The sequence below is a fragment of the Numenius arquata genome, chromosome 33 (genome assembly GCF_964106895.1).
Source record: "Numenius arquata chromosome 33, bNumArq3.hap1.1, whole genome shotgun sequence".
NCBI classification, from domain to species: domain Eukaryota; kingdom Metazoa; phylum Chordata; class Aves; order Charadriiformes; family Scolopacidae; genus Numenius; species Numenius arquata.
In genome coordinates, this window is record NC_133608.1 from 173,049 (window position 1) to 200,705 (window position 27,657).

The 27,657-nt window shown below is 54.2% G+C and overlaps 2 protein-coding genes across 2 annotated transcripts; one reads left to right on the forward strand and one right to left on the reverse strand.

Annotated features, from left to right (window-relative positions):
* Positions 1-159: 159 nt before the first annotated feature.
* On the forward strand, positions 160-24,129 carry ATP13A1 (ATPase 13A1). Its single transcript, XM_074165139.1, has 26 exons — positions 160-498; positions 1,696-1,785; positions 2,092-2,282; positions 2,630-2,702; positions 3,949-4,104; positions 4,236-4,305; positions 5,001-5,107; positions 5,842-5,971; positions 7,176-7,231; positions 7,828-7,954; positions 8,195-8,332; positions 9,586-9,706; positions 11,026-11,183; positions 11,953-12,128; positions 13,131-13,241; positions 13,735-13,860; positions 14,179-14,287; positions 14,809-15,008; positions 16,034-16,130; positions 17,285-17,466; positions 17,751-17,865; positions 18,797-18,993; positions 20,299-20,441; positions 20,993-21,104; positions 22,245-22,388; positions 23,838-24,129. The coding sequence occupies exons 1-26, from the start codon at positions 160-162 to the stop codon at positions 23,946-23,948; spliced, it is 3,579 nt and encodes a 1,192-aa protein (XP_074021240.1). The 3' UTR covers positions 23,949-24,129.
* Positions 24,130-24,889: 760 nt separating this feature from the next.
* Positions 24,890-27,521, reverse strand: MVB12A (multivesicular body subunit 12A). The gene is given in 10 exon segments (XM_074165155.1): positions 24,890-24,952; positions 25,064-25,114; positions 25,205-25,269; positions 26,195-26,258; positions 26,437-26,550; positions 26,552-26,576; positions 26,728-26,854; positions 26,991-27,087; positions 27,226-27,321; positions 27,411-27,521. Coding segments are annotated over 10 exon segments (786 nt in total). The 5' UTR covers positions 27,495-27,521.
* Between the last annotated feature and the right edge of the window lie 136 nt (positions 27,522-27,657).

Sequence of the window (27,657 nt, forward strand, 5' to 3'; positions counted from 1 at the left end):
CGCGGTTTCCGCCGTGTCGCTCTGCGCATGCGTCGAGCCCTCGGGACTTGCGGAGGCGCATGCGCAGTGACGGGGACGAGCGGCTCAAGCTCCCCACTGCGCAGGTGCTGTCCCGCCCCCTACCGGAAGCGGAAGTGGGTCGTTGCGGTCTTTCGGAAGATGGCGGCGGCCGGCCCGTCTTCGGGTCCCGTGGACGAGCTGGTCTCGTCGGTGACGCTGTACCGCCGGCGGCCGCGGCTCCTCCACGGCACCGTGCTGCCCTTCGTGGCGGGGCTCTACCCGGCCTGGTTGTGGCTGTGGGGACCCCGCGTGTGGGCGGCATGGGGGGAGGCGGAGGCGGCGACGGTGGCAGAGGAGGAAGGCCCGAGGCCGGGGCCGGGCCCCGCACCCCCCGAGGCCGCGTTGCTGGCGCTCGCCGCCATCGGTGCGGTCCATCTGCTGACGGCGCTCTCGGGGCTGTGGTCGGTGCACGCTCACTGCGCCCTCACGTGCGTCCGGGTGAGTCCCGGGGCTGCCCGTGCGGCGGGGCCGGTCGTGCTGGGGAGTCCTCCGGGGTTGCCCGCCAGCAGCGCGGTGGGGGAGGGTTCCTGCCGTGTCCCGCGGGTTCTTCTGACGTGCGGGGGCGGCTGAGGGCGCGGGAGCGTTCGGTCTGCTGGGGGCGGGGGGAGGAGTTCCTCGAGACGTGGCAGAGCCGCATCGGCCATGTAAGAGCTCTGGAGGCGCCATGAGCGTGAGGGGCGTGAGGAGACGCTTTGCGCGGAAACGTTTCTCCGTTTAGCTGGGCTCGGGCAGCGTGGCTGCGTGCTGGCAGGGGAGCGGGAAAGGGCTGGAGCCCCTCTGCTGTGAGGACAGGCTGAGAGAGCTGGGGGGGTTCAGCCTGGAGAAGAGAAGGCTCCGGGGAGACCTTGGAACCCCTTCCAGTCCCTCAAGGGGCTCCAGGAAAGCTGGGGAGGGACTCTGGGTCAGGGAGGGGAGCCATGGACGAGGGGGAAGGGTTTTAAGCTGAAAAAGGGGAGATTGAGATGAGATGTGGGGAAGAACTTCTTTGCTGTGAGGGTGGTGAGAGCCTGGCCCAGGTTGCCCAGAGAAGCTGTGGCTGCCCCATCCCTGGAGGGGTTCAAGGCCAGGTTGGAGGGGGCTTGGAGCGACCTGGTCTGGTGGGAGGTGTCCCTGCCCAGGGTAGGGGGTGGCACTGGGGCAGGGTTTAAGGTCCCTTCCCACCCAAACCATTGTGTGATTCTATGAGATCTGTATGCGTTTGGCAGGCCTCAGCCCCAAAGCGATGTCGGGGAGCCCAGCGATGTGTCTGTGCATGGGTGGCCTGGGATGAGTTGAGAGTTCAGGGCAGGGACTGGCTTCCTTTGCTGGTGTCCATCGTTCCGTCTTTTGACGATGGACCAGCTGGTTGCTATTTTTGCTGTTGTTATTGTAACCGTGTCTTACTGACAGCTTTATGTGTCCTAACTGCAAGTTAAGTGCTGGATATACTGCTTTTGGTGGTACGGTACGATTTTGGGGATGGATTGTGATGATCTGAGTGTCTTTGACTCTAACAACAGCTCTGCAGAAGCACCCGGTTGCAAAGAGCTCTTTTCTCTGCGTGTCTCAATGCGACCCAGCTCGGATTCCTCCCGACTTGTTGAAATTTGGGGTCTGTGCTCCCGCTTTACGAGGTGCATCTTCTTTGTCTTTCAGGAGCCGTGTCCTAAGAAAGCCACATTGGCTAAAGTTGTGCCAACCCCAAATAACGGCTCGGTAGAACTAGTGCCACTCCACAGAGACCAGGTGAGGACACGGCTGTCGGGAGTGGAACAGACCTTTGTCACGCGCCAGGGAACTGCTACATCGTGCCCTCAGCCTCCAATTTATTAGCTTTTAACTTAAGTAATCAGGGAAGAATCAGCTGCAGTCAGTCAAAAGTGGGGATGTTAGAGATTGCAGGGTGTTTCCTGGTGTGTGTACAAGCAGAATCGTATAGTATTTAGAGATATAAGGGCTTGGGGCTTCTTTCCTTCTTCAGGCCAGAGGATGTGTGGAGTGAAGCCCTTTGGCGTGTGTTCAACTGGTTGGTTTTTTCCCCTCTCTCCACAGGGCGAGGATGGGCAGGAAGCCCTTTCCTTTGAATTTCAGAAAATCAAATACTCGTATGAGAGAGATGGCAAGAAACAGTTTCTCCCTGTAGCTTTCCCCGTGGAACATCCCCTTTGTTACTACCAGAATGCCCGAGGCTATCAGGAGGACAGGGATATCCGAGCGGCTGAGAAGAAATATGGTACAAACAAGTGAGTTTTCCGGGCGCCGATCTCTCTTTGCCCAAGTTGTGTCTGGATCAAAAGTGTTGAACCAGAGTTCTAGCCCTGTTTATTAAATTTCAGTTACTCCCAGCACTTACTTCAAATTCCTTTAAGGACAGAGAAGGGTATCGGACTGAGGGGTTTTCTCCAGGTTGGGCTACAGATGGGCGTTAATTGAGTATAACAAATTAACTAAAACAAAGTGATTGAAAATAGATTGTGGGCGTTCTGGAGCGCAGCCTGGTCTGACCCCAGAGGCTGCAGGAGGCTTTTGGGTTGGGCTTTTGCTGAGAATCTGGAACTTTGAGGTTAATAAGGATTCAATTCTTTTGCAGGGCTGAGATGGTGGTGCCGGAGTTCTTGGAACTCTTTAAAGAAAGAGCCACAGCTCCATTCTTCATCTTTCAGGTAAAGAAACAAACAAAAAGAGCTGTAAATGCTTCTCCCTGCTCAAAAATGAGAGAATTCCTTCCAGCCCTGGCTTGAGAGCCGTAATTCCACTGGCAGCTTTGTAAAATCAGGTGTGGATGCTCTTGCACCCTCAGTAAGTTTGCAGATGGCGCCAAGTCGTATGGGAGCGTCGATCTGCTGGAGGGTAGAAAGGCTTTGCAGAGGGCTCTGGCCGGGCTGGATGGATGGGCCGAGGCCAAGGGGATGAGGTTCAACACGGCCAAGTGCCGGGTCCTGCCCTTGGGTCACACCAACCCCATGGACGCTCCAGCCTTGGGGCAGAGTGGCTGGAGCTGCCTGGTGGAAAAGGACGTGGGGGTGTTGGTCGACTGTGGGCTGAACGTGAGCCAGCAGTGTGCCCAGGTGGCCAAGAAGGCCACCAGTATCCTGGCCCTGTATCAGGAACAACATGGCAAGCAAGACTCAAGAGGTGATGGTTCCCCTGTGCTGGGCACTGGTGAGACCCCACCTCGAGGGCTGTGTCCAGTTTTGGGCCCCTCACCACAAAAAAAAAAAAGACATTGAGGGGCTGGAGCGGGTCCAGAGAAGGGCAACGGAGCTGGTGAGGGGGCTGGAGCTCGAGGAGAAGGGTCTGGAGAACTTGTGAGGAGAGGCTGAGGGAGCTGGGGGTGTTCAGCCTGGAGAAAAGGAGGCTGAGGGGAGACCTTCTCGCTCTCTCCAACTCCCTGAAAGGAGGGCGTAGCCGGGGGGGGGTCGGTCTCTTCTCCCAAGTCACAGGCGATGGGACGAGAAGAAACGGCCTCAAGTTGCACCAGGGGAGGTTCAGATTGGACATTAGGAACAATTTTTCCATGGAAAAGGTTCTTAAGCCTTGGAATGGGCTGCCCAGGGCAGTGGTTGAGGCACCATCCCTGGAGGGATTTGAGAGACGGGTTGACGTGGTGCTTAGAGACAGGGTTTAGTGATGGGTTTTATCAGAGTTGGGTTGATGGTTGGACTCGATGATCTCCAAGGTCCCTTCCAACCCAGACAATTCTACGATTCTTGCACTGTAATATTGATTTTACTTCTGGGAGTGACCCTGTTTCTCCCTAATGACTTAACTGTGATTTTTTTTTCTGCCTTCCTACAGTTAAATATGTACCAAGTTTAGAATTTTTTTAAAAAAAAATAATCTTAGAAATGAAACCTTTTGCTTTCTGAGGGAGATGAGAATAACTTCCGTGTCACGTTCTCCCCGCAGGTCTTCTGCGTGGGTTTGTGGTGCCTGGACGAATACTGGTATTACAGCGTTTTCACCCTCTCCATGTTGGTGGCGTTTGAAGCTTCTCTGGTTCAGCAGCAAATGAGGAACATGTCGGAGATTCGAAAAATGGGCAACAAACCCTACATGATCCAGGTAATCGCACCCCGAGAGGACCGAGGATAAAATGGAGGGTGTAGCTCTCTTTTAGCTGATCCTTTTCCCCTCCTTTTCTGACGTGTCCAGGGCTTCTCAAAGTGCTTTTTTTTTTTTTTTTTATCATCCAGGTTTACAGAAACCGCAAGTGGCGCCCCATTTCCAGTGATGAGATTATTCCAGGGGATATCGTTTCCATCGGTAATCATTTACATCGTGGTTGTAATCAAAAGCTTGTTTAAAATCAGATTCCTTCCGGTGCGTGAAGTTACGCGGTGAATTGAATTGGGTATAAAAATCTCACGGTTTGGCTTGGGTGCTTTTGGGGACTTTTAATTCGTAGGTGTCACAATTCAGGGCTCCAATTCAGCCCAATCCTTGGGCTGGATCCAGGGCTTCAGGAAAGCTGGGAAGGGACTCTTGATCTGGGGAGGGGAGCCATGGGATGAGGGAGAACGGTTTTAAACTGAAAGGTAAATACCTCGATGAATTGGCCTCGGATTCTTCAGCTTAAGATTGTGAAAGTGAAGAATTCCCTTTCTCCTGATGATATGGAAAGGGGAAGGGCAGATCCCTCTTAACCCTGCTCTCCTTTTTAATCTTGTATTACCCCAGGACATGGTGCCGGTTTTTTGAGCCCAAACAGCAATAAGAACTAAGTGACTTAATTTTAAACTTTGCTGGTCTCAAAAGGGACTTAATAACCTTCAAACCCTTTCGGTTCTCAGCGACGCTGAGTGGGTCCGTGCTGTGGTAGATGTGGCTCCCTGTGGGAGGTTGGAAGCTTTAGGAATCTCTGCTGAACTGAAGGAGAGCTGGACTCCGCCAGAGAAATAACCAAACAATAGTCCCTTCTGCCTTTGAGCCGCTTCTGTTTTAATTTATTAATTAAACAGGCCGATCTCCTCATGAAAACCTTGTGCCGTGTGACGTGCTGCTGTTACGGGGCAGGTGCATTGTGGATGAAGCGATGCTGACGGGAGAGTCCGTGCCGCAGATGAAGGTCCGTGGGGAAATCTCTGTGCTGTCCCTTTGCTGCCACCCAGAAAATTCAAATACTCAAGTCGCTGCAGCATTTACGAGTGGTAATTAGAGAGCAACCTGCTCTAGTGGAGGTGTCCCTGCCCATGGCAGTGGGGTCGGAACTCGATGATCTTTAAGGTCCCTTCCAACTCTAACCATTCTATGATTCTAATTAGTCTCTTTGTGTAAATGCTGGCCCAAGCAACCTGGGCTGTTTGTTATCGGCTCCCTCTGGGTGATGGATGGGCTCTGGTAAATGAGAAATAGAAATATCTATTTTGTCTGGCGATGCCTCTGGCTTTTGGGGCCGAGCTCTGTCGCGTGGGCACGGCATCGCCCTCCTACGCATTCCCCAGTCTGGATTCCCTTGGCTGGGTAGAGGTGGGAGGAGGAACAAGTGTAAAGCACTTCAAAGCCTTTAATATTCCTCCTTTTTGTGCCAGTGGGTGGCTTAAAAATGGTGAAGTAACGCTTGCAGAGCCTCCTTTGCTGAATTCAGTGTGCCAAGGGTGAGCTAGTCCCCTGAAACCAGAATTTCCCCGGATGCCAGGCTCTAAACCCAGACCCATCGGGAGCTGAGTGACGTGTTAAAGATCTGGATTCAGTTTGGGCCGCCTTTGGCGGAAGCGAGAGCATCTTGTGGGACCAGAACAGAAAGGAAAATGGGAGGTTTTCTTGTTTGAAGCTGTGAATCTGAGAGCTGAATCTCTGCAGGAGCCCGTGGAGGATCTCAGTCCGGAGCATGTCTTGGATATGCAGACGGATTCCCGCCTACACATCATATTTGGGGGAACAAAAGTGGTGCAGCACATCCCGCCCCAGAAAGCCAGCACGGGACTGAAACGTACGTACCTGCACCAGTTCCCCCCGAGAAGGCACATCCTGTACCCCCAGATTTCTGTGGGTATATCTTTATATCTTCAATGTATTCATCAAGGACCTGGGTGAAGGGATGGAACGTACCCTCAGCACCTTTGCTGGTGACACCAAACTGGGAGGAGTGGCTGACACACCAGAAGGCTGTGCCGCCATCCAGTGAGACCTGGACAGGCTGGAGAGTTGGGCAGAGAGGAACCTGATGAAATTCAACCAGGGCAAGTGTAGGGTCCTGCCCCTGGGGAGGAACAACCCCCTGCACCAGGACAGGTTGGGGGTGACCTGCTGGAGAGCAGCTCTGAGGAGAAAGACCTGGGAGTCCTGGGGGACAACAGGATGCCCACGAGCCAGCAACGTGCCCTTGTGGCCAAGAAGGCCAAGGGCATCCTAGGGGGCATCAGGAAGAGTGTGACCAGCAGGTGGGTGGAGGAAGGTCACCCTCCCCCTCTGCCCTGCCCTGGGGAGGCCCCATCTGAAGCACTGGGACCAGTTCTGGGCTCCCCAGTTCCAGAAGGACAGGGAACTGCTGCAGAGGGTCCAGCAAAGGGCTACCAAGATGATGAGGGGCCTGGAGCATCTCTCTGCTGAGGAAAGGCTGAGGGACCTGGGGCTTTTGAGTCTGGAGAAGAGCAGACTGAGGGGGGGATCTGATCAACGCCTCCAAATACTTGAAGGGTGGGTGTCAGGAGGATGGGGCCAGTCTTTTTCCAGTGGTGCCCAGTGACAGGACAAGAGGGAACGGGCACAAACTTGAACATAAGAAATTCCATCTCAACATGAGGAGGAACTTCTTTCCTGTGAGGGTGTCAGAGCCCTGGCAGAGGCTGCCCGGAGAGGTGGTGGAGTCTCCTTCTCTGGAGACATTCAACCCTCCCTGGATGGGACCCTGTGGGACCTGCTGTAGGAGGACCTGCTGTGGCAGGGGGTTGGAGGAGATGATCTCCAGAAGGTCCCTTCCAACCCCACAGCATTCTGTGATTTATTTTAAGTGGCTTTATTGCAACTTTTGGAGAATATCGTTGGGTCGATCTCCTTGGCCCGGTCACCAACAGTTTACTTGGATTATTTATTCTCCCTTGGAAGTGAGAGGAGGGTGTAGCTCGAAGTGTGTTCTCTCTGTGAGAACCTATAAAAGATTTACGCTGAGTTACCTGTTTCTGTTTCCGCTCCAGCTGTCGATAACGGGTGTGTGGCGTACGCGCTGAGGACCGGCTTCAACACGTCTCAGGTAAGATGGGACCCTGCCTTCTCGCCTCTTGTGGGTGATGCTGGTCATGTCGTTCAGCGCTTGGCTGGAAGGAAATCCTTAGGAAACACAGCAGGGGGGAAAACAGAAATCAGGGCATCAAAATTCCTTGGGTTTGGAAGAAGAATAAATAAGATAGGTCTCTGTGCGTCAAAGAAATAGTCTGATGAGTGATGCAGGAGTGAGGGTGCCTGTTGCGACTTCCCACACTACGTACGAGCTTCAGCTCCTGGTTATCCCCATTTCTGTAACGATAATTGTTGGCAAAAGGCAATCGAATGCGTTTGTAGAGACCAGAGATGTGAAAGTGAGCTTTTTTTTTCAATTGAAAATTGAACACTGCTTCAAAGAAATCATCAGCTTAATGATGTAGCAATGAGGTTGGGTTTGTTTTTTTTTTAACAGATTAATTATGGGTGACTCTGGGCTGCTGCCTACAGCGCAGAAGTGCGAATAATTTTCAGGCCCTGGCAACGAAACACCCGAGTGTAATTTTAAAATTGGGTTTCGTAGCTATTTTTAACAAAATACTGCATGCTGCAGAGAGAGCTTCTTGCACTGAAGGCTGTTCTTCTCAGGGGAAATTGCTACGTACAATCCTCTTTGGGGTGAAGAGAGTGACAGCCAATAACTTAGAGACCTTCATTTTCATCCTGTTCCTGCTGGTCTTTGCCGTTGCTGCTGCCGCGTACGTCTGGATCGAAGGTGAGATTTCTTCTTGCCTCTTCCAGGTCTCTCCCCAGGACTTGTACCAAAGGTGACGTAATTTCTGAGCGTTACAATAGCTGGGTTGGGCTGCGCCGGTGGTTGAGTGTAGGGGCCCACACTGGATGCTTTTCTTGCCCTTCCTCGGTAGGTGAGCTTCTTTGTGGTACTCACCTTAGCTCTGTGGGGCAGGCGGGCTGAGGATGAGGAGTTATGTGGGTCTCCTGTCTCATTTTCTAGGCACCAAGGATCCCAGCAGGAACCGTTACAAGCTTTTCCTGGAGTGTACTTTAATTCTGACTTCGGTTGTTCCACCTGAGCTTCCCATCGAGCTCTCTCTGGCTGTCAACACCTCCCTCATCGCCTTGGCCAAGCTCTGTGAGTACCAAACCTAAACACAGAAACAACAACGGGACTGTTTTCTTGTGCCTGGAACCATGTGTGAAATGGAAATTACTGGAAATGAGTCTCCTCGGTCTCTATGCCATGACAGTGTGGGGTTTTGCAGCTGGTGTGTATGAGGGGGGTTAAATCCCAAAGAATTTTGGCGATGCGTGCTTGGAAGTGGGTCCTAAATCAAGTGTAGGAGGGAATATCTTCATACGAAAGCTGACTTGCTCAAAAGTCCTGAGTTCTGCATCGTTCCTGCAGGTTCCTGGCTATGGAACAGTGTAGGGTCCTGCCCCTGGGGAGGAACAACCCCCTGCACCAGGACAGGTTGGGGGTGACCTGCTGGAGAGCAGCTCTGAGGAGAAAGACCTGGGAGTCCTGGGGGACAACAGGATGCCCACGAGCCAGCAATGGGCCCTGGTGGCCAAGAAGGCCAATGGCATCCTGCAGGGTGTCGAGAAGAGCGTGGAGAACCTCAAGGGAGGTCATCCTCCCGCTCTGCTCTGCCCTGGGGAGGCCCCATCTGGAGCACTGGGACCAGTTCTGGGCTCCCCAGTTCCAGAAGGACAGGGAACTGCTGCAGAGGGTCCAGCAAAGGGCTACCAAGATGATGAGGGGCCTGGAGCATCTCTCTGCTGAGGAAAGGCTGAGGGACTTGGGTCTGTTTAGTCTGGAGAAGAGAAGACTGAGGGGGGGATCTCATTGATGGTGGGTGTCAGGAGGATGGGGCCAGTCTTTTTCCAGTGGTGCCCAGTGACAGGACAAGAGGGAACGGGCACAAACTGGAACAGGGGAAGTTCCATTTCAACATGAGGAGGAACTTCTTTCCTGTGAGGGTGTCAGAGCCCTGGAAGAGGCTGCCCAGAGAGGTGGTGGAGTCTCCTTCTCTGGAGATGTTCCAACCCCCCCTGGATGGGACCCTGTGGGACCTGCTCTGGGTGCCCCTGCTGTGGCCGGGGGTTGGAGGAGATGATCTCCAGAAGGTCCTTCCCAACCCCGTATCATTCTGTGACTGTGAATGGGGGGATCAATGGTTTCTGCTTTGGACTGTGTCACTGCTACAACTTGGTGTCTGTTCTGGTTTCAAACTCCCCAAAAATTCAGGGTGGGGAGTTGCGGGTTTGGTTATTCCAGCTGAGAACAGCGCTGGTGGTTCCTGTCTCGGGGTAAAAGCCACCAAGCTTCCCGTTCTGGCTTTGCTGTCGCTTATTCCTCATGGAATTTCCTCTCCTCTCTTCCAGATGTGTACTGCACGGAGCCCTTCCGCATCCCCTTCGCGGGCAAAGTTCAGGTTTGCTGTTTTGACAAAACGGGCACGTTAACCAGCGATCACCTTGTCGTGAGAGGAGTCGCCGGGCTCAGGTAGGTCCTGGGGCATTTTGCTTGTATCATTTTCTGGGCTTTGGGAACCCCTCAGGCACAAGAGAAATCCATTCTAGTGGAGAAGAGAAGTTAACGGGGGCTTGGAGAGTGGAAGAAGTGGATCGAAGTGGCAGGAGAGAAGGTTGTTCTCTGACGACTGGGGGCTCAGGACTTGTGAATTTAATTGTCTTGGGGGACTTCTGACATAGGGTTTTTATGGATGAGATTTTCGCTGCTCCTCCGTGCAGCATCGTCCTGTTTTCTCATTCCACTGCTGTAACGAGCTGTGCCTGAAGGCCGGATGCCGCAGCAGAGGGACATCATAATCCTTTGATTCTATGCATAAATGCGTTAGTTCAAGCCTCTACTCCGAGTGTTCTCTGTGAATCGCAGAATCACAGAATGCAATGGGGTTGGAAGGGACCTTCTGGAGATCATCTCCTCCAACCCCCTGCCACAGCAGGGGCACCCAGAGCAGGTCCCACAGGGTCCCATCCAGCGGGGGTTGGAATGTCTCCAGAGAAGGAGACTCCACCACCTCTCTGGGCAGCCTCTGCCAGGGCTCTGACACCCTCAAAGTCAAGAAGTTCCTCCTCATGTTTAGGTGGAACTTCCCCTGTCCCAGTTTGTGCCTGTTCCCTCTTGTCCTGTCACTGGGCACCACTGGAAAAAGACTGGCCCCATCCTCCTGACACCCACCCTTCAAGTATTTGGAGGCGTTGATCAGATCCCCCCTCAGTCTTCTCTTCTCCAGACTCAAAAGCCCCAAGTCCCTCAGCCTTTCCTCAGCAGAGAGATGCTCCAGGCCCCTCATCATCTTGGTAGCCCTTTGCTGGACCCTCTGCAGCAGTTCCCTGTCCTTCTGGAACTGGGGAGCCCTGAACTGGTCCCAGTGCTCCAGATGGGGCCTCCCCAGGGCAGAGCAGAGGGGGAGGGTGACCTCCCTCCCTCCACCTGCTGGTCACACTCTTCCTGATGCCCCCCAGGATGCCATTGGCCTTCTTGGCCACCAGGGCCCATTGCTGGCTCGTGGGCATCCTGTTGTCCCCCAGGACTCCCAGGTCTTTTTCCTCAGAGCTGCTCTCCGGAGCGTGCTCTCTCACGTCCTGGTGCATGAATCGAGTTTGCTTTGGAGGACTGGCAAAAATAATGCGATTTTTCTCTGTCTCAGGTTTCCTGTGGCTTTGATCTCCCCACAAAAAGCTCCACTTCTCGAGCTGAGTAGGCATTTGGTTTTTGCTGGGAAAAATTCCAGCATTTGTCTGAGATAATACGAAAGGGGTCTGTTAACACTGGAATTCTCTATTTTTACCCTGCAGGGATGGGAAGGAGGTGACCCCAGTGTCTGACATCCCTGTAGAAACCCACCGAGTGATCGCCACGTGTCATTCGCTCGTGCAGTTGGATGACGGGACGCTGGTGGGAGATCCCTTGGAGAAGGCCATGTTGATGGCTGTGGACTGGACACTCACCAAAGGTAAAACCTTTGGGATTTGAACTCCTCCCTGGGTGATACCTGAGCCCTGGTTACGCATGCTTTGGGGTGGGTTTTTTTGGGGGAGCGGTGAGGATAACGTTGGTTTTATCAGTTCTGAGCGTGAAATTACCTACTCTCTGGAGATTTCCCATGCCTCACACCAGTGAGGAGGGAATTCCAGCTGGTGTGACCGCAGGAACTGGTATGGGGCAGTGGAAATCCTTGCGCCGCGTGTCTGAGGGACAACAAATAGTAGCGGTTTATTCTCAGGACTGCAGATACTGCGTCCTGCAACCAGCAGGCTCAGGTTGGGGTCTTTAATTCCCGTTTTGCTGACTCAGTAAAACCAGCCCTGATGGCACGAGTGAAAACACGACAGCGTGGGTTTCAGCATGGGCTGCGGGACGTCTCTCCGGAGGCTTCCCACTCTGCTTTCTTGGCAGAAAGTAGAAATCTTCCTGAAATATCGTACACGTATCCCACTGAAACTCATGCTGTTGTGGTTTTCACTTCTGGATTTTTATTTGTGATAATAACATATGCTATCAGTGCACCTCCGACCTGCTGTGTAGCTGTTCGTATTAAAGCACGTAGTTTTTCTGATCGGTTTTGTCCCTTAATTCTTGCCACGAGAGAGAATCTCCAGCTCTGTGTGCTTGTATCTAAGGAGAGGAAATTTCTATGATCTCGGTGACCTACGGGTTCCTTTGGGAATGTTGCTTTTGATACCGAGAAACCTTTCAGGATTTCCTGATCTGTTTGTTTCCAGATGAGAAAGTTTTCCCCCGAAGTATTAAAACTCAGGGACTGAAAATTCACCAGCGCTTTCATTTTGCCAGTGCCCTGAAAAGAATGTCTGTCTTGGCGTCGTACGAGAAGATCGGCTCGACTGATCTCTGTTACATTGCAGCCGTGAAAGGGGCCCCCGAGACGCTGCACAAAATGGTGAGCGCGGCTCCAGGAGAGAGGAAGGGCCTGCTCTGGCACGTGGCCTCGTCCCCTTGTGCCTCCGTTTGTCCCCGGGTTGTGGCTTGAAGAACCCCCAGCGATTTATTGTCCTTGAGACAATTATTCCATCGCCCCGTGACCCTTCCCCGCCCGGGAAGGGGAACTGGGGAAAAACAAGGAAACCTGAGGGTTAAAATGTAAACAGATTTAATAGGATAAGAGTAAATAATTAACATTAATAACACTAAAGAACCAATATTGATCCCGATACCGATATAAAATAGAGGAGGATTATCCTCAGCCCAGTTTCTCAGGAGGAAGCTGGGCGCTCCCAGCGAAGGTGGGACCCTGCGAGCGCTGCGGCTTTGGGAGGAGGGGAAGGGCTCAGGGCTCCGGCACCGGGGTGAGGAGTTCTCAGGATGGCAGGAAAAACTCCTCAGCAGAATTTCTCTAATTTATACAGAATGTGATGTTCATGGTATGAAATAACCCTGGTGGCAGCTCGGGACGAGTACCCGGGTCTCGCTCCTCCTCATCCCCGTCCCTGGGGAGCTCGAAAACACCCAAACCTTGAATCCCACACCCCGGAGCTGGTGATAAAGTGAATATTTCCACCAATTTTCAGCCACCAGAGTCTTCTAAAAGTGCATTTTTCCCAAGGATTAGAAGAGAAATTAGTCCTATGTTGCCCAAACCTGAATGATGTAGGGATTTCATTCTGGAACAGAGCACAGCGAACCCGTGCCTGAAAACAAACTGGGATTTCAGTCTAATCCCAGTGAGGTCTGAATCTCTCCCCGAACGCGCTCCTGGCCCTCTTGCTTTTGCTGACAGCAAAGGGCTGGATCTGGGGAATCTCCTCTTTCGCCTTTCATTTGGGACCCTCCCGAATTCACCTCTTTTCCCTTCTTTGCGTATTCAATGTGAGGTGCTGGAATGTGCTGCTGGATTGCGTTTGGAACTGTGCTAATGACGTGCTTTTCCCCACACCTCCTCTAGTTGTCTCAGTGCCCAAGCAACTACCACGCTGTCCACACGGAGATTTCGCACGAGGGGGCGAGAGTGCTGGCCCTTGGCTACAAAGAACTGGGGCACCTCACGCACCAGCAGGTAAATCTCTCCGGTTAAGCCTTGAAATCGAGCTCCCGTTAAAGGAAAGGGAGGTGGTGCCAGCAGGGAAGAGGGGTGGGATTCTTTTGGCATGTGGTTGCCCAAAATTGCCGTAACCGCATTGTTTTTACGATCTGGATCTTCTGGGAGGATCTGCGTTGTGCTCCCAGCGTTGAATTCCTGAGCGTCGTTGATCAATTCTTGGTAAAGCGGGGTCAGCTCTTCCCTTGTAGTGATTGAAGAGGTTTAGCGCTGAACTTCTTAGCTGTGAACCTGGTTTTAGGCGGGGATGGGCACATCTAAGTGCTTTCAGGGCTATTTCTCTGGAGCTTTGTGCCAAAAAAGCCTTTTTTTTTTCTAGAGCAGCTGGGCCTTCCAGGGTTTCTCTGTGCGTCTCGGAGCTGTTGTGTTCCTAGTGATGCTTTGATTGCAAGGAATCGCCCTTTGGGAGACAGAATTTCATGTAACACTCTTTGCTGATTCGCTTTGGCAGGTGAGAGAGATGAAGCGAGAAACTTTGGAGTGTGATCTTAAATTTGTTGGCTTCATTGTGGTTTCCTGCCCTCTCAAAGCCGATTCCAAATCCGTCATCAGGGAGATCCAGAACGCGTCACACCACGTAAGCCTCGGCAGCTTCCTGGCCTTACTGGTAGCCACGGGGTTTGGGATGTGGAATTCCAGTCCCAGAAACCTTTGTGGAGCGAGGGCAAAGGCTTCCCCGTGGTGGAGGCAGAGAAATCTTGGGGATGTGATGTTATTTTGGGGTGGGATTTGCCCTGGCCCAAAGAAAAGCCTTTCTGGAGGGAGCTACATCTCCTAGGGATATGTCAACGGTATCCAAGCTCGGCAGAATTCTTCTCAGCGTGAAGAAAACTCTCTGTGAAGTGTTACCGATCGACGCAGAACTGATTTTGGACCCTTCTCGCTGTCCCCTCAGGTAGTGATGATCACGGGAGACAATCCTCTCACTGCCTGCCACGTGGCCCGGGAGCTCCACTTCCTCCAGCGGGAGCACACTCTCATTCTGCAGCCTCCGGCGAGCAAAGGTGACCCGTCCTGGGTGGGAAACGGGCTCTGCCTTTGGGAGGACAACGGCCAAAAGCCCCCCTGGGGCGTTATATCAAAATTAACCACGTGCTCTTAGCGCTGCTGCTGGATTCCGATAAAGGAAAATCGCTTTCCAGCATCTCGGAGAACCCTCTGCCCTTCGTGCCCTGTTCTTCTCTGGCTTGGGGTGCTGTGCCAGCACCACCCGTTCCTCTCCCAGCTTCTAAACCGAGCTATCTGAGCCCCAAAATAACAAAAATAAGGGCAGCTTGAAGGCCGGGAAGGTTCAAAGAGCATCCAGGGAAGCCGAGAGCCGTGTTGCTGCCTGCAGGGTCCACCTAAGGACTGTACCTAGGTGGGAGTGGGCATGTCCCTGTCCTGAGAAGTTGGGGGGCCTTGTGTCTGTAACGCTGAGGGGTTGTAAACACTGGGGGCTTCGTCTGAGGGGTGACTGGGAGCGTTTCTCACAGCCAAGCACCTCACAAATGGGCTCATGTCAAGCTCCTGCTTCTTTTTCCAGGCTCCGGCTGGCAATGGCAGTCCATCGATGGTGCCGTCGTGCTCCCAGTCTTACCAGCCTCCTCGCGGGAGCTGACCCAGCGATACGACCTGTGCGTAACTGGGGAAGGTCTCTCACACCTCCAGTCCCTGAACAGACAGTGGCTGCTCAAACTCATACCCCACATCCAGGTCTTCGCCAGGGTGGTGCCGAAGCAGAAGGTGAGGGATTGCAGCTGCTGGTAAAACCCAGTTTTAGCAGAGTTTTTGTGCGGTGTCTGGGGGCCACGTAGACACTGGCACGTGATTAATGCTAAAGCTGTTCAACTGGGTTCTCCACTGGGGTTGCACCAACCCCATGGATGCTCCAGGCTGGGGGAAGAGTGGCTGGAAAAGGACCCGGGGGTGTTGGTCGACAACCAGCTGAATATGAGCCAGCAGAGCGCCCAGGTAGCCAAAAGGCCACCAGCGTGTCCTGTGTCAGGAACAGTGTGGCCAGCAGGACTGAGGCAGTGATGGTCCCCCTGTACTGGGCACTGCTGAGGCCCCACCTCAAGTGCTGTGGCCAGTTTTGGGCCCCCTGCTACAAAGAAAAGACATTGAGGGGCTGGAGCGGGTCCAGAGAAGGGCGAGGGGGCTGGAGCTCGAGGAGAAGGGTCTGGAGAACTTGTGAGGAGCGGCTGAGGGAGCTGGGGGTGTTCAGCCTGGAGAAAAGGAGGCTGAGGGGAGACCTTCTCACTCTCTACAACTCCCTGGAAGGAGGGTGGAGCGAGGGGGAGTCGGTTGTCTTAGATACTTGGAAAAATTTTTACACTGAAAGGGTTATTAAGCCTTGGAAGAGGCTGCCCAGGGCAGTGGTGGAGTCGCCGTCCCTGGAGGGATTTTAAAGCTGGGCAGACGTGGGGCTGAGGGATGGTGGGTCAGTGCTGGGTTAACAGTTGGACTCCATGATCGGAAAGGTCCCTTCCGACCAAGACCATTCTATGATTCAAAGCAGCGTAACCTCTCCCAGTATCCAAACCAGAAGGAAGCAGGAACCAAAGCTGTGTTATCCAAAAGGGTCCTGAGCCCGTTGGCCCGTTCTAGCTCCGTGCTCCTAAAATAAAGCCTGAAAGTGAAGCTTTTGGGAGTTTGGGTGTGAGCCCGGCAAGGTCCTGCAGAGCAGAAGCTCTTTCCCAAGGCCAGAGAGAAGCGAATCGGGACACGCAGGCTCCAACGCTCACTCCATGTGGGTTTCTTTTCCGCAGGAGTTTGTAATCACTACTTTGAAGAGCCTGGGCTACGTCACGCTGATGTGTGGGGATGGCACCAACGACGTTGGAGCTCTGAAACACGCTGATGTGGGTGAGTCCACAGGGCTCTCCGTGAGCCCACTCTGAGTTGGGTTAACGTTCCTAAACACAAACCCAGTTTCTCTGGGGCTTTGAGGGCTGGGATCACAGAATGCTGTGGGGTTGGAAGGGGACCTCTGGAGATCATCTCCTCCAACCCCTTGCCAAAGCAGGTCCACCCAGAGCAGGTCCCACAGGAACATGTCCAGGCTGGTTTGAATGTCTCCAGAGAAGGAGACTCTACCACCTCTCTGGGCAGCCTCTTCCAGGGCTCTGACACCCTCAAAGTCAAGAAGTTCCTCCTCATGTTGAAATGGAACTTCTCATGGCCCAGTTTGTGCCCGTTCCCTCTTGTCCTGTCACTGGGAACCACTGGAAAAAGACTGGCCCCATCCTCCTGACACCCACCCTTCAAGTATTTGGAGGCGTTGATCAGATCCCCCCTCAGTCTTCTCTTCTCCAGACTCAAAAGCCCCAAGTCCCTCAGCCTTTCCTCATCAGAGAGATGCTCCAGGCCCCTCATCATCTTGGTAGCCCTTTGCTGGACCCTCTGCAGCAGTTCCCTGTCCTTCTGGAACTGGGGAGCCCAGAACTGGTCCCAGTGCTTCAGATGGGGCCTCCCCAGGGCAGAGCAGAGGGGGAGGGTGACCTCCCTCCACCCACCTCTGGTCACACTCTTCCTGATGCCCCCCCGGATGCTATTGGCCTCCTTGGCCACCAGGGCCCATTGCTGGCTCGTGGGCATCCTGTTGTCCCCCAGGACTCCCAGGTCTTTCTCCTCAGAGCTGCTCTCCAGCAGGTCACCCCCAACCTGTCCTGGTGCAGGGGGTTGTTCCTCCCCAGGGGCAGGACCCTACACTTGCCTTGGTTGAATTTCATCAGGTTCCTCTCTGCCCAACTCTCCAGCCTGACCAGGTCTCACTGGATGGTGGCACCTCCTTCTGGTGTGTCAGCCACCCCTCCCAGTTTGGTGTCACCAGCAAAGGTGCTGAGGGTGAATTCCATCCGGATCGATCTGCCCAACGCTGCTTGGTGGCATAAACTGACATAAAGCGGGAGGATCTCTGTGCTGGTGGAACAGTTGGGAGTTCCTGCTTTGTGAAAATCTCCTGGAGAAAGGATTACAGCCCTTCTTCCCCCGCAGCTGATGTTTTTACACCCCTGCAGGAGTGGCGCTGCTGGCGAACGCTCCCGAGAGGCTGCCGGAACGGAGGAAGAAAACTCGGGATGGCCCCAACGATGGGAGACCTGCCCTGCCCTCCGTGGGGAGTGGGACTGTGAAACCCACGTCCCGTGGGGCCAAGCACAGGGTCATGTCCCAAAGAGAGGAGCAACTCGCCATCCAGAGGGTCAGTCATTAGATATTTCAAAGCCCGTTAACTTATCCTTGCTCTTTCTTCCTCTGATTTACTGCTAATTCCTGAAAGGGCAGGATATGCTGGGAAAAGACAGGCTTTTCTGCTTTTCTTTCTGAAATAACAATGGATTTGGGCAGAAAAGAAGCTGCTTTTCCATCCAGCCATCAAGCTAATGCTGCAAACGCGAAGCTTCTCGGCCTCAAATGTGAAGGGGGATGTGGGAGAGGAGGGTACGAGATCATCTTTGGTCCATCTTTTCCCTTGTTCGCCCACAGGAGCGGATCAGTCAGGTCCTGAAGGATTTGGAAGAGGAGCGGGTACCGGTGGTGAAGCTGGGGGACGCCAGCATCGCAGCCCCCTTCACCTCCAAACTCTCCTCCATTCAGTGCAGTAAGTGCCTGGTGGGGGCTGAAGGGCTGGTGTCGTCTCCCCGCGTCCGCGTTCCCCCGAGGAAATTGCTGCAGTTTGAGAAAACCCACAATTTATTGTCCTTTAGACAATTAGTCCATCACCCCGTGACCCCTCCCCACCCAGAAAGGAGAATCGGGGAAAACAAGGAAACCTGAGGGTTGAAATATAAACAGATTTAATAGAATAAGAGTAGATAATTAATGTTAATAATAGTAAAAGACCAATATTGATCCCGATACAATATAAAATAGAGGAGGATTATCCTCAGCCCAATTTCTCAGGAGGAAGCTGGGCGCTCCCAGCGAAGGTGGGACCCTGCGAGCGCTGCGGCTTTGGGAGGAGGGGAAGGGCTCAGGGCTCCGGCACCGGGGCGAGGAGTTCTCAGGATGGCAGGAAAAACTGCTCAGCAAACTTCCAAATTTATACAGAATGGGATGTTCATGGTATGAAATAACCCTGGTGGCAGCTCGGGACGAGTGCCCGGGTCTCGCTCTTCCTCATCCCCGTCCCTGGGGAGCTCGAAAACACCGAGACCTTGAATCCCACACCCCGGAGCTGGTGATAAAGTGAATATTTCCACCAATTTTCAGCCACCGGAGTCTTCTAAAAGTGCAGTTTTCCCAAGGATTGTAAGGGAAGGCAGTCCTGTGTGGCTCAGCCCAGGACAGGAATGAGTCTAGATCTGAAGGAAGCCAAGACAGAAGGTGTGGGGTGGTGAGAAATGCCCCCGAACCCGTGGCTTTGCCAGCTTTTTGTGCTGAGCAACCCCGGGGGTGGTTCTTGGATGGGGACGAGAGCGGTGAGGGAGTTAAATTCCCTCCGCGCTGCTTCGGAAAAAGGAGAAAACTGAGGGGACGAAGCCCCAGAACCTGGTTTTTGTTTCCAAACGCTGCTTCCTCTTGCTCCTTAGTCTGCCACGTCATCAAGCAAGGTCGTTGCACGCTAGTGACAACCCTCCAAATGTTCAAGATCCTTGCCCTGAACGCCCTGATCCTTGCTTACAGCCAGAGCGTCCTCTACTTGGAAGGGGTGAAGTTCAGCGATTTTCAGGCAACTCTGCAGGGTCTGCTCTTGGCCGGCTGCTTCCTCTTCATCTCCAGGTCGAAGGTAAGGGGAGAGCGGGGGGGCGCTGGGATGGCGCCTGCTCCGTGTCGGTCGTCTCAGAGATGCCTCTCTCCCCCCCCCCCAAAAAAGCTGTTTATTTGTAATACATTAAAACTCCATGGTGCTGAGGGGAGAGGGGGGTTTTTTGGTTCCCCTTTTTTGGGAGGCTCCGGAGGGCAGCGCTCGCTTAAGGGAGCGTCTTGCAGGTGGTTTTGTTTGGGTTAGAGGAAAAGCAGGTGGAAAAAGTGGGATGATAAATGCAGATAAATAGTTCAGTCGAGGCTGTTCCCTGCACCAGTTAAGCCGTGCGTCTCATATACACCTGAAGTAGGAGGCTTTTCCTGACGGTGGGATTCCTGCGGGCTTTTCCTGACGGAGGGTTTCTTGGAGGATATTCCTGACAGTGGGATTCCTGCGGGCTTTTCCTGACAGAGGGTTTCTTGGAGGATATTCCTGACAGTGGGATTCCTGTGGGCTTTTCCTGACAGTGGGATTCCTGCGGGCTTTTCCTGACAGTGGGTTTCTTGGAGGATATTCCTGACAGTGGGTTTCTTGGAGGATATTCCTGACAGTGGGATTCCTGCGGGCTTTTCCTGACGGAGGGTTTCTTGGAGGATATTCCTGATGGTGGGATTCCTGCGGGCTTTTCCTGACAGAGGGTTTCTTGGAGGATATTCCTGACAGTGGGATTCCTGCGGGCTTTTCCTGACGGAAGGTTTCTTGGAGGATATTCCTGACAGTGGGTTTCTTGGAGGATATTCCTGACGGAGGGTTTCTTGGAGGATATTCCTGACAGTGGGATTCCTGCGGGCTTTTCCTGACAGAGGGTTTCTTGGAGGATATTCCTGACAGTGGGATTCCTGCGGGCTTTTCCTGACGGAAGGTTTCTTGGAGGATATTCCTGACAGTGGGTTTCTTGGAGGATATTCCTGACGGAGGGTTTCTTGGAGGATATTCCTGACAGTGGGATTCCTGCGGGCTTTTCCTGACAGAGGGTTTCTTGGAGGATATTCCTGACAGTGGGATTCCTGCGGGCTCTTCCTGACAGTGGGTTTCTTGGAGGATATTCCTGACAGTGGGATTCCTGCGGGCTTTTCCTGACAGAGGGTTTCTTGGAGGATATTCCTGACAGCGGGATTCCTGCGGGCTTTTCTTAACAGTGGGATTCTTGGAGGACTTTCTCGAAAGAGGGATTCCTGCAGGCTTTTCCTAAGAAACACAAACAAATATTAATTGGATTCTGCTGGGAAACTGCCTCCAGATGCTCAAAACCCATTCGGATCCACCCCGTTTGCTTTTCTCCCCCAGCCTTTGAAGACTCTTTCCAAGGAGCGGCCGCTGCCCAACATCTTTAACCTCTACACGGTGCTGACGGTGCTGCTGCAGTTCCTGGTGCATTTCCTCAGCCTGGTTTATCTCTACCGCGGGGCCCAGGCTCGCAGCGAGCCCAAGTGAGTGGTTCTTTCCCCCGACACCGCAATATTTTCCCTGGTTGCCGCTTCCAGGAGGGCGGAGAGAAGCCTCCCTCACCGCGGCGCCCTTTCTGGGGATGCTTTATCAAACACACCGAGCTTTAAGGGTATAATATGTTTGACGTGGCCAGAAAAAGTGGGTTTGAGTTGTACATCGAGCTCAGCACGGTGCGGGAATATGGTCTGAGACGTTGTGTTCCCAATATCTGCCGCCCCCAGGGGAAAGGGAAATAGAAATAACCCCAATGAGGCGGATTTCAGGGAAGCTTATAAAGAAAAACACACGATAACCCCCTAATTTTTTCCCACTTGATTTTTATTTTGTGTAAAAAAAAACAAAAAAAAAAAAAACAAAAAAAAAAAACCAGTGATTCACCTGCGCTTGCAGCGTCTCACTGTTTGGGAACAAACTGGTTTTACCCAACAAAATTTAAATAAACCGGGGGTCAGTGGGGGCTGCGCGAGGGAAGATAAATATTCCCGGTGATTCCGAGCCTGGGCCCCTCATCTCCCGCTGGGTTCCCTTCCAGGCAGGAGGAGTTCGTGGATCTCTACAAGGAATTTGAGCCCAGCCTCGTGAACAGCACCGTCTACATCATGTCCATGGCCATGCAGATGGCCACCTTCGCCATCAACTACAAGGCAAGTCGTGTTTAATTACTTCTTAATCACTTCTCCAGCAGTCCCAGAGAAGAGATTTTATAATTAAGGCGCAATAATACACAAGAATATTGTTCTCTCATCACCAACTCCCTGTTGTCAGTGCTCTGTGGGGAAAACCTCCCTCTTTCCTGTTCAACGTATTCATCAATGACCCGGACGAGGGGACGGAGTGTGTCCTCAGCAAGTTCGCTGATGATCCCAAACTGGGAGGACTGGCCGACGCTCCAGAGGGCTGTGCCTGGACAGGCTGGAGAGCTGGGCAGAGAAGAACCTCATGAGGTTCACCAAGGGCAAGTGTAGGGTCCTGCACCTGGGGAGGAAGAACCCCGGGCACCAATATAGGTTAGGGATGGATCTTCTGGAAAGCACTGCTGAGGAGAAGGATCTGGGAGTCCTGGTGGATAGCAAACTTTCCATGAGCCAGCAATGTGCCCTTGTGGCCAAGAGGGACAATGGAATCCTGGGCTGCGTAGGGAAGAGTGTGGCCAGTTGGTGGAGGGAGGTCATTCTCCCCCTCTGCTCTGCACTGGTGAGGCCACAACTGGAATACTGCCTCCAGTTCTGGGCTCCCCAGTTCAAGAGAGACAGGGAACTACTGGAGAGAGTCCAGGGTAGGGCAACCAAGATGGTTGAGGGATTGGAGCATCTCCCTTATGAGGAAAAGCTGAGAGAGCTGGGGCTCTTTAGCCTGGAGAAGAGAAGGCTGAGGAGAGACCTTATCTATGTTTACAAGTACCTAAAGGGTGGGTTGAAGGAGGATGGAGCCGGACTCTTTTCAGTGGTTCCCAGTGACAGGACGAGGGGCAACGGGCACAAGCTGGAACATGGGAAGTTCCACTCAAATATGAGGAAGAACTTCTTTCCGGTGAGGGTGGCAGAGCCCTGGAACAGGCTGCCCAGGGAGGTCGTGGAGTCCCCTTCTCTGGAGATCTTCAAGCCCCACCTGGATGCAGTCCTGAGTGATGGACTCTGGGCAACCCTGCTTCAGCAGGGGAGTTGGACTGGATGATCTCTAGAGGTCCCTTCCAACTCTGACAATTCCCTGATTCCGTAAACTCCCAGACTGCGTCACTGAGTCGCTCGGAAACCTCTGCTCAGGGTTTCTCCCCTCTGTTTCAGGGCCATCCTTTCATGGAGAGTCTGCGGGAGAACAAGCCTTTGCTCTGGAGCATCGTCCTTTCGGGACTTGCCATCGTGGGGCTCCTCACGGGCTCCTCGCCGGAATTCAACGAGCAGTTTGGTTTGGTAGAAATCCCAACCGAGGTGAGACAGCGGCGTTTCCCTGCCCCTGCTGAATTCTACGCGCGGTTTCCCGGGGGGAGAACGGGAACTCCGGAAGAATCCTAAGGGTTTTAGCAAAATAGCAGGCAGATAATAACTCACGGGAGCTCTGCGGACCTAAAGAGCTTGATGTTGAGAGGATGAGGCTTGACTTCAGCATCTGCTGAAGTATTGGGGTATCAGCACAGACTTGGGGGGCAATGGACGGAGAGCAGCCCTGAGGAGAAGGACTTGGGGGTGTCAGGGGGTGAGAAGCTCAACAGGAGCCCGGAAAGTCCCCGGCAACCTGGGCTGCATCCCCAGCAGCGTGGCCAGCAGAGCGAGGGGGGGGATTCTGCCCCTCTGCCCCACTCTGGGGAGATGTCCCCTGTCTCCGGGGCCATCAGAAGGACACGGAGGTGTCGGAGCAGGGCCGGAGGAGGCCACGGAGATGCCGGGAGGGCTGGAGCCCCTCTGGGGAGACCTCACAGCAGCCTTCCAATATCCGAAGGGAGCTACAGGAGAGCCGGAGAGGGACTCTTTGTCGGGAAGTGTAGTGACAGGACAAGGGGTAATGGTTTTAAATTGGGAAAGGGGAGATTTAGGTTAGGTATTAGGAGGAAATTCTTCCCTGTGAGGGTGGTGAGAGCCTGGCCCAGGTTGCCCAGAGAAGCTGTGGCTGCCCCATCCCTGGAGGGGTTCAAGGCCAAGGTTGGAGGGGGCTTGGAGTGACCTGGTCTGGTGGGAGGTGTCCCTGCCCAGGGCAGGGGGGTTGGAACTCGATGATCTTTAAGGTCCCTTCCAACCCAAACTGTTCTGTGTGATTCTGTGACAGGCTGAGAGAGTTGGGGGGGTTCAGCCTGGAGAAGAGAAGGCTCCGGGGAGACCTTGGAGCCCCTTCCAGTCCCTCAAGGGGCTCCAGGAAAGCTGGGGAGGGAGCAGGGATGAGGGAGGGGAGCCATGGGATGAGGGGGAAGGGTTTTAAGCTGAAAAAGGGGAGATTTAGGAAGAATTTCTTTGCTGTGAGGGTGGTGAGAGCCTGGCCCAGGTTGCCCAGAGAAGCTGTGGCTGCCCCATCCCTGGAGGGGTTCAAGGCCAAGGTTGGAGGGGGCTTGGAGTGACCTGGTCTGGTGGGAGGTGTCCCTGCCCAGGGCAGGGGGTGGCACTGGGTGGGGGGGGGTTTAAGGGTCCCTTCCCACCCAAACCATCCTGCCATTGCGATTTTTTTTTTTACAGCATGCTATGAAATTTTTACCATTTGGCCATTTTTACGTCCCGCTACGAGGGGCGGAAGCTCAGGCTGTAGCTGAGCGGTTGCCGCAGAGGCCGATAGTTCCCTCGGGGCCAGAGAAACCGAGGGGGGGGGGTTGTGTGGGGTGTGGGGGTGAAGGGGGGGGGGGGGTGGTTTGAAGGTGTGGGGGGGTAGTAACTGTTTGTCTTTTGTCTCCCCAGTTCAAGATCGTGATCACGGAAGTGTTGTTGGCCGATTTCTTCCTGGCTTTGTTAGTGGACAGAATCCTTCAGTTCCTGTTGGGGAGCGCAAAGCTTAAAGTGCCTTCTTGAAGGGGCTTCCGAGGTCCTGGCCCCCCCCTGCTCCCCCCCTTCCCGACCCCCCTCCTTTCCCCCCCCCCCACCAGGCGACGCCACGCGACGGCCTTTCGCCGTCCCGAGAACAGATCCCTTCCTTCTCCCGACCATGAAACTCTGAGCCGGTTCAGCCACAGGGAAAAACGGACTTTCTTCCAAATCACATGGGGGGAAAAAAAAAACAAAAAACCACCAAAACAACTGACTTTTTTTTTTCTTTTTTTTTTCTTTTTTTTTTTTTTTTTTTCCCAATGTTTTCCGGGCCGTGCCCCCAACTCCCGGGGGAGTTTTTGTGACTGCCCTAAGGTTTGAGGAAAACCTTTTAGAGAATTTGGTAACTAAAAAAAAAAAATATATATATCTCAAAATCCGCTGTATTTTGAAAAGGGGGGGGTGGGGTTTTGGGGTTTTTTTTTGGAATTTCCTTTTTTTTTTTGGGGGGGGTGGGTTTTGGGGTGACGAGGAGAGCGAGCGAAACGGCGCCAGAGGAGGTTTTTCCAAGACACACACACACAAAAAAAAAATAAACCCCCCCAAAAACACCCCCTCGGGAACGGCAGGAATAACGAGCTTTTAACGTCGCCGGAGCCCAAGCGCTGCCACGAGCTTCTCTCCCTTGTGCCTCCGCACGGGTCCGGCCCGGAGTTTCCTCTTTCCCAAACTATTCCAATAAGATTTTTTTATTATTTTTTTTTTTTTGGCGGGTGAGAAGAGAAAAGCCAAAAAAAAAAAACCAAAGAGAAAAAAAAAAACCAAACCAACCAAAAAAACCACCTTTATTTCCTCCCCCCCCCCGAGCAATTCCTGGGCTCGATTCGCCTTTCTTCGGCTCCCCTGAAATTTCAGCTGGGAGAGAGCGAGGAGCGAGGCCCCCCCCAGGCGTTGGGGGGTTGCCCTGGAGGTGGCCCCCCCCGGTGTTAACAAACGCCGGGTGGGAGCCTGGCGGCGGCCGTTCTTTCCACCACAAAAGCGTAATTATACTGAAAAGGGGAAAACAAGGGTGGTGAGGACACGGCGCTGGGAGTCGAGAAATTCCGAATATGACCCCCCCCCCCCCCCCCCCCCCCCCCCCAGCGAAGCGGCGCCTTTACCTCTTTCTCGATATCGGCGAGTGATTTAACGTTCAGCTCCGCCAGGAGAGCCTGAAAAGAGAGGAAATCGTCGTTAATTAAACCGAGTTTGGAGGCAGGATTCAGGAAAGAAAAAAAAAAGCAGCTTAAGGAAAGACTCACGTTGCTGCCGGCGCCGAGTTTGCTCTCGAACTTGGGGTGCAGCGTGAAAGGGACCCCGTCCATCGCTGGAAAAGGGAAGGGAAGGGAAGGGAAGGGAAGGGAAGGAGAAGGGAAGGGAAGGAAGGGAAGGGAAGGGAAGGGAAGGGAAGGGAAGGAAGGGAAGGGAAGGGAAGGGAAGGGAAGGGAAGGAAGGGAAGGGAAGGGAAAGGGAAGGGAAGGGAAAAGGGAAGGGAAGGGAAAAGGGGAAGGGAAGGGAAAAAGGGAAGGGGAAGGGAAAAGGAAGGGAAGGAAAGGGAAAAGGGAAGGGAAAAGGGAAGGGAAGGGAAGGGAAGGGAAGGGAAGGGAAGGGAAGGAAGGGAAGGGAAGGGAAGGGAAGGGAAGGGAAGGAAGGGAAGGGGAAAGGGGGGAGACCATTTAGGAACCTCAAAAAGAGCTGCTCGGAAACAATAACTTCATTTGATTTAATTACTTAATTACTGCCTAAAGCAGAAGGGGGGCACCTTTCTTAGCACCCAGAGAAGAGTTTGATGGGAGGCTTAATTTGAGGGGAGGGTGGCTTAATTCGAGCGGAGGCTTGATTCAAGGGGAGGCTTAATTTGAGCAGAGGCTTAATTCGAGGGGAGGCTTATTCAAGCGGAGGTTTAATTCGAGGGGAGGCTTGATTCGAGGGGACGCTTGATTCCAGTGGAGGCTTAATTTGAGGGACACTTAATTCCAGCGGAGGCTTGATTCGAGGGGGAGGCCTTAATTGGAGGGGAGGCTTAATTCCAGCAGAGGCTTGATTCGAGGGGAGGCTTAATTCAAGCGGAGGCTTAATTCGAGCGAAGCAAAAAGCTTTCAGGAAGTTTTTAAGAAAAAAAAAACTTCCCAACATAATTAGGGAACGAGCGCGGGCCTGTGTTTTGATTATTATTTTTTTTTTACAAATAGCCCTCAAATAGGGAAAAGGCTCCTTTTCCGCGGCTCGGCTTTCCCGCTGCGAGGCGTTACCCGAGAGGCCGTAGACGTTGGAGGAGTCGGAGGAGGGCTTCGTGCTGAGCGCGCGCCTCGGAGGCTGCACCGAGCCACGGGCCACCTGCAACCCAGGAAAATTGAGAGAGGGGGCTCCTTACGGAGGGGGGGGGACGGACACGGGAAAGCGGGAGGCGGCACCGGTCGCGGCCCGGATTTATTCCCAGTTCCGGACTGGTTTGAGGTGAGAGTGGAGGGGGGGAACCCCTAATAATCGCGACGTACTTTTGGTGGGAGTCCGGGGCCTGGAGGAGAGCTGCCCCAGGGCCGCGCTGAGGGTGCGGGGGGTGGGCACCGGGGGGGGGGTTGCGCTTCAAAACCGGCCCTTTTTTACAACCAAACGGCGAAATTCCCCATTTCCCTGGGAAAAAAACAAACAAACAAACAAAAAAAAACCCCAACCAAAATCAAGTGAGGTTTTTGCCGTTAAGGGGGGAAGTTTGGGGAGGGGGGGGGGAGGGGGACACACGCAGGGGTGCGGGCAGAGCCCCCCCCCACCCCCCCCCATTTACCCGATTTTCAGGTAGTGGGGGATGGCTTTGTTCTTGGGGCTCAGCTGGATGTCCAGCACCGCCGTCTCGGCCGCCTCCACCGGCACCAGCTTCACGTAGACCCGTTTTTTCCGGGAAACGCCGGTTCCTGCGAGGGAGGAGGGTGGGGGGGGTGGAAAAAGAGCCGGGGAAGGACCGGGGGGTGGCCCCGTTCCCGGGGGGTCGGGGGGTGTGTGGGGTGTGTGGGTGTGTGTCCCCCCTCCACCCCTACAGCCGGTACTTACGAGGCTCTGGGAACTCCGGGGCGCGGGTGAAGCCGGGGGGCTGGGGGCTCCGGTCGCTCAGCACCACAACGTCGGTCACCACCGAACCGGGAGCCGCCTGGACGGGACGGGACCGGACCTCATTACCGGACCGGGCACGGAACGCCCGGTATGTGTCCCCCCCACCGGCCCCGGTGTGTGTCCCCCCGGTCCCGGCAGCCCCAGCCCCACCGTTCCCGGTGCCCCCTCCCCGCACCTGGGCTCCGCCGGTGCTCACGCACAGGTACCCGCCGCTCTTGTGCCCGAAGCCCTTGCCCAGGTTGGCCGCCGCGCCGTCCACGGTAACGGTGATCTGCGGGCACAGGGAGCGTCAGCCCCCGATGGGACCGGGCGGCGAGGCCTTTCCCCCCCCCCCCCTCCACCCTCCCACCCCTCCCCTACCGCCGTCCAGCCAGCGGGGGCCGCCTCGGGCGAAGCGGCCCAGGCGACCCCGGTGAGCGGAGCCTCCGCCGCCGCCGCCGCCATGGCCGCCGCTTACGCCCCGGGAGTGGTGGAGCTCCGCCCCCCCGCCCCGCTGCTGGGCAACCATTGGACGCGTACCGGCTACAGCTGCGGCGATTGGCTGGTTCGCTCCGAGTGACGTACGCGGCGGCCAATAAGCGGCAAGGAACCCCGCCCTCAAGACCCC